This window comes from Nestor notabilis, unplaced genomic scaffold, assembly GCF_000696875.1.
Source record: "Nestor notabilis isolate BGI_N333 unplaced genomic scaffold, ASM69687v1 scaffold7423, whole genome shotgun sequence".
NCBI classification, from domain to species: Eukaryota; Metazoa; Chordata; class Aves; order Psittaciformes; family Psittacidae; genus Nestor; species Nestor notabilis.
This window is the reverse complement of record NW_009921412.1, coordinates 75,626-81,771: the sequence shown is the minus strand read 5'-3', so window position 1 is coordinate 81,771 and position 6,146 is coordinate 75,626. Positions and strand designations below refer to the sequence as shown.

The following is a 6,146-nucleotide window of genomic DNA, read 5'->3' as shown; positions in this document are numbered from 1 at the left end:
TCTTGCCCTTCCCAGTGGCCACACAGCTCTCACAGGCTCACACCATGGAGCACAAGGAGTGCAGATCTGTCTGTACCTACCTTGGATGCAGCCTGCCTCATCGCTGTTGTCAGGACAGTCGTGCACCTTGTCACACTGCTTTGCTCCATGGATACAGGTCCCGTCACCACATTGGAATTCATCTGGCTGGCAGGTCACCAGAGCTTTAAGGCAACGCATCCAAGCATTAGCTATACAGGACTTGAATCTTTTCTGTGGTACCTTTTAGCCACGTACTCTGACACTGCTGGAGTTTTACACCCTCTGTCAGCAAATGTCACAGAGCATTGGCTGCTTCCACCAAAGCAATTGAGGCAGCTCTGGTGTCCCTCTGCCATCCCGTATCACTCTCTACGTCCTTGGGAAAAGAGCCCCAGAGCCCACATGAGCAGATCTAGTCAAAACAGAATCAGTGCAGGCAGTAAAGCTTCTTGGGTAAGACACAAGAAAGCAAGCAGGCAACAAAACTGTCAGCAGTGGAGCCTCTCTGGGGTCTTCAGTCTATGCGAGTGGCCAGGCTGCCTTCCAACTAGGAGTGCAAAGTGGCACTGGGGAGGCAAGGGCAACTGCTCCTCAGCTCCTTCCTTCAGAAAAAGTTGTATTTTAGATGTATTTCAAAGCATGTTCAGGCTAAGGGCATGGGCAAGAGACATACATGTATTGACTCTGCCAAAGCCAGTGTGGCCACACTAGGAACGAAGCTTAGCAACTCAGACATATCATTCAGGTTACTAAATGCCCATGAGCTGACAGACAGAAGGCGGCAGAAAGGCTTCACTGCAACTTGGTGTTCCAGGCCAAAAACACCTCCACAGTGTCAGGCCAGGTTTCAAGCCCAAAGCTCATTTGCCTGGGTCAGATTATTACAGACTCAAAAAAGATCTGGTGCATATCAAAGTTGGGGGAAAAAATAAAACACACAGCTGCACTGACTGTACTAAAAGCAGTCAAGTTTCCTTCCCCAGGGTTACACAAGTGAGACACCTCCCTAGCTGGGACCAGACTTGTGCCGAGAAAGGGTACAGGCACTCACTAGCCAGCAAAAGGCTGCAGCCTATAGTTCACTGGCAAAACAGGCTCCTCATTGCTGAGATGTGTTCAGCAGCTTACTTCTGAGGGACCCATCTTACAGATGTTGTCTTAAAATCCTATTAAGGCAGCGCACCCTGAAGAGCTCTTGATTCTAACCCTTCCATCTTGCTGACTGTGTCCCGGTACCACATGACAGAAAATCACTGCCTCTGAATAGCTACAGGAGGTCAGCACTGATGTTACTACATAGGAGGCAAGAGCTACATGGCAGATCTTCCCCGACAATTTGACAAACTGGTTCTAATACAAAAATTACTACTTTCAGATAACTCGGGAAGAGCACAGGCATGAAGTGAGCCAGCATCGATACCATAAAGTATCAGTTGCATAAAGGCTCGGTTTTGTTGGTGACTGCCTCCCACAGGACACGGAATCTGGATTCATGACTGCTTCATTGAACTTAGCTCTAGTGCATCTTCAGCTGGTTAAGGGCACAAAAGACAGGAAAAGCCACAACTGCAGGGCTGGTGGGGGGAGGGACGAATCCTGCCTTTAGAAATGCACAGTATTCACATGAGGTAAGTTTGGAAATAGCACTGCTCCTTGGAGAGGAAAGCCATATGCACTATATTCATAAAAAGCTGCAAAGAGAGAAAAAATCCCAAGCAATAAGCAGAGTTATAGGACCAGCTGTGTTGCCACATTTCAGTTAATAAACCCAGGAACAAAAATGGGAAACCTCAGTGGGACATCTGAGACAGCAGCTCCAAACTAAGCATGTGGGAACTGCTGCTCTAAATGGAGAAAAATGAAGTAGAGGAGGAAACAAAGCTGTGGTCTGGGAGAAGCACAGACCACACATTTGGAAGTGGCACTGAGATCAGGAAGGCAAAGGCACTTGTGCTTGAACCATTCCTGCCACATACAAACAGTCACTTGCCTGGAGAAGCCACCTTCCCTCTCTCCACCTCTTCTGAGCTAAACCTTGGCCATTGCAAAGCTTTTCCTACTGCCTAGCTGAAAATTCCCTTGCCACAACTATTTCTTGTCTTCACCCCCAACATGAAAACCAGTTTACTTCAGCTCTTCTAGAGCAAACTCTGCATGTGGAGACAGTCCTCCCTTTTTGACTGTAAGTATTAACCCCCACAAAAGCGTAACATGGAATTAAAGCCAACTGGAGTCTTGTCTTTCCTGAAGCAGGAACAAGTCTCCAGTTTATCAAGTAAATCTGCATGACAACAGCTACAGATTTGGAAGACAGGTGTTATAAAACCTACTAATTGTCCTCAACTGTAATCTTCAAAGCTCGTCTAAAAAGCAGTTATAGCTAGATGCTAAGAATAGAAAGGGTTCTAATCCTAAAACAAGACGAAGGAGAATTTTGCAGGAACTGCAAAGACAATGTTGAACAAGCAAAACAGAGAAAAATGACAGCACAGCTCTTAACTCAGTTGCTACAAGGACTGCAAAACATGGATGTGGGACTGTACAACATCACTGCCCAAAGCTTTCGCTTCGGGAAGGAAGGAGAGAAGTTTGGAGACCAGACTTGGTTTCCTGGCTCACTTCTCATTCAAGCAAAGCTATGTAAGTTCAGAGCTTTGAGGAATGGCCCCTGAGCCTCTTAACAGACATCTAAAAAGAGCAGATGAAGTAACAACTCTTACTGATCACAAAGATATTAAGGTACACATACAGCATTTCTATTTCTTGGTGCCTTTTTCAGTCGGAGGAGAGAGAACACTATGTTTATACCTGGCCTGGAGAGCTTAAGTTTGAGGGGAGAGGGCCAGGAACTTTGTTCTCCTGAAGCTGGGACATAAACCCACCTCAGCACCACTGGCAGAGTTAACAGCAGGTTGCCATCAGGGCCATTCCCAAAGCAGAGCAGTATCATGAGAAGAGGGAAGAGCTGTGCTGTTTATTTGCACAAGATGTTCAGAAAATTGCTGTGCTATTTTGGAGGGTTTAAATCAGGGAAATCTCAGCAGTTTTACAGCCATCTCCTCTGCTCTGCAAATCAAATACGGAACGATTTACCAAAGCCCTGCTAAATTAACAGGCACACTCAGGCAGACACACTTCCCATTTGCAAATACAGGCTCGAAGCTGTACTGCTCCAAATCAGCAGATACATTCCAGATTCCAAGTCTGAGCATGTGTTTCTTCTGTTTCCATCCCCCAAATGAACTTAATCTCAAGAAAACCTCTGCATTTGCAAAAACGCATCAATCCCATTTTATAGATGGGGAGATAGAGGCACAAAAGTGTGAGGTCAGGTCTCAAGGGATCCGTTTTATTTGCATTGTTTAGTCTCCCTCCCGGATGCTCTAATGTGAGTTGCAAAGGGCATTTTAAAATATAACCACTCCAGATTTGGAGATCAATAAATCTAATGTAATGTTAATTTATGAATATATATATACATACATATCTGTACATATACCAGAGAAAAACCCCAACCACTCCATGTTCTCACACAGCTTTCCTGAAATGATTCATTCCCCATTTATTTGCTGTCTTGCTGCCAAAACTTGTTCGCCAATTGTCGCCCTTCCTTTCTGCTCTCCTCGTTTATCACCCCAAAATGCTTATAACAAATGACTGGTGATGGCCCCATGACATTCTTTTTAAAGCATCAGCTCCCATCTCTCTATTTTATAGAGTACAAACCCCAAATGATTCCTATTTGTGAGAGGAGACATAGTGCTGGTATCTTCAGCTGGTATTTTCACTCAAGCCTAGTGGTACTTGTGCCATCCCTGATACTAAGGGGATGAAGCAGTGTCATACACCTCTAACTTCCTGTGTGCCACATAGGACTGATCTCAGAAAGAGAATTTCTGGAAAGGGGAAAAAATACTAAAGGTCAATCCCTAAACTCTTCATTCCAGCAGAGGAACAGTGATGATAAGTTTCCAGAGCACTTAAATGTCACTTTCTTACTGCAGATATGTGCACCGAAGCAACAGCTACATTTAGGATAGGGAAGCAACATTAGTTTTGGCTCTGAGCCAGTCAAGCCACGAGCTACACAAGCACTCAGTGCCACAAGTCCTCTCCTGGCTTAGATTCCCCTCCCTGTGGTGTAAATAGCAGCAGGCTTAAGCACATCTGTGGCACTGGGGTGACTCCTGGCTTGCATGGGTGTAAATGGCAGAACCAATCACTCTGTACAGAGGAGCAGTGCAGTAGCTAAAACATGGTCTTTGAATCCCACTGTTTCCTGCCCACAGGACTGAAAGCAGCAGGAGCAGCTCACATGCTCATTTCTCCTGGGTAGATAAGCTGCATATTGTGCCATGCTGAGACTTAGTGGGGGAAATTTCACGTGCTGCATCTCTGCTAGTCAGAGATCCAATCGGCTCAAGCCAATTCTGGCACATTTCCTCCTTCCTCCACCGGTTGTCAGCACTGTGCTGCGCTGCAGCGGTGTCCAGCTGCGTCCTCTGCCCCTGAGGGGCTGCCCTTGGAGTATCTGGAAGTGCTACTTGGTGAAGCTGCTCTGTAGCTGAGGGATGCTGTCAGAGCTGTGCTGCTTTTGGGCCTCACATCTCGGCAGTATGAGCTCAGCTGGATATTGTCGGTGTCTGTCAGATCAGGGAAAGAAAGTTGGGCAACAGAGCTGCATCTGCCTCAGCAAGGTATGTGGGCACTACTCTCACCCAGCAGAGTGTCAAAGTAAATGGGGCCTGTGAAAGACTTAGAACAATTCCTTTCAAGCTGAAACAACAGGGACTGAAATTTTAGAGACATTTCACCAGAAAGCACCATCTGTAAGCTGCTCCCCTCTTTTACCATTTGGGAATACAAGAGAGCTCACCTTTCCCTCTCCTAAGTTATCTAAACTCAGCCATCCTGCCAGGTTGTCATCACTGCAGGGAATGCAACCTGTGGGACAGAGATGAGCTCCACTGGGAGTCCCCTGCCCCAGACACCAGTTCTTCACCTGTGTTTGCAGTGCGGGCTTGGCCACTGTGTCCGGATTCAGAAGGGACACAAGTACAGGATTGCCTGCATAAGGTCTCAATGAAAACAGGCACCAAATAACACAGGCTGTTGCAGCTAGCAGTGCACACCTCCACTAGACATGCTCCTGTCTGGCTTTCTTACAGTCACTTCACGCTGATACGGATGCTTTGTCTCCTGACTCCACTGTCCCTGCAGTGCTTCAGACCCTGGAAGTACTGCTTGGGTACCTGCTGCCCAAGAGATGTGCCAGCTTCTGTATCCCTTCTTGGAGATGAAGGAAAAGACATCCTACCTAATCCATCCCTATTCAGAAGGGGACTGAGAGTGACGATATCCTTGTACCCAGCAATCAAAGCTGCTCTCCTCCTAACAAAACATATTTGGCTTCACCTACACTGCTTTCTCTTTTAAGAGTCCTTGGCTCTTCTAAAGGCACAGCAGTTCCAGGGTTACCCTGTGCTTTATCCCCAGCTCTCCTGCAGTGGTATCCAGGACTTAGACATCTTCCTCCTCTTGCTAAAGCTGCCACTGAGTTTACATCTGCCTTTCTCTGCCTGGGAGCGAGTCTGATCCCCTGCTCCTTGAAGGGCTCTCCCAGCTGCTCTGAGCTCACCAGCCTGGACTTGGGGTTCACACTGGTATGAAAAGATGGTGTTGGCAAAAGTGGTAAATTTTCTTAAGTACCTTTGCAAGAATGTCTGTTCTCTGCAGCTTGTTGCTGCCTTCCTCCCCAGAGGTGGCCCAATGTCAAAGCTGCTAAATATATACAGCTATGTAAATATTTCATTTTATTTCAATCTTGTCATTATGAATATTTTAGCACAACATTTTGCTCTTAGTTTCTTGTGTCTCTCCCTCCTCAGGTAAATGACCAGCATGAACAGTTTAGTGGCTAAAAATGGATGAAACATTCAAAATACCACGCACACCACCACCACCATGTTATATGCATAAAGCCAGCTGAAAAGAAATCCATTATTTATTAGCTCTGTGCCTTATCAAGCCAAGCTCAAAGTGCATTTCCAACTGGATTCTTCAGAGGTACTGCTCTTGACTGCCTTGTTCAGTATACTCTAACTTCAGAGGCAGAAAATTAATTA

The 6,146-nt window shown here is 46.2% G+C and overlaps 1 protein-coding gene across 1 annotated transcript in view; it reads right to left on the bottom strand.

Moving 5' to 3' along the window:
• The window catches only part of LRP8 (low density lipoprotein receptor-related protein 8, apolipoprotein e receptor), a gene marked incomplete at its 5' end in the record, with an annotated part of 73,920 nt that overhangs the window by 19,272 nt on the left and 48,502 nt on the right, over window positions 1–6,146 (bottom strand). Inside the window, one exon of the mRNA XM_010011132.1 lies at window positions 81–203. Within this exon, the coding sequence (XP_010009434.1) occupies window positions 81–203 (123 nt within the window). The remainder of the gene's footprint in view (window positions 1–80; window positions 204–6,146) is intronic.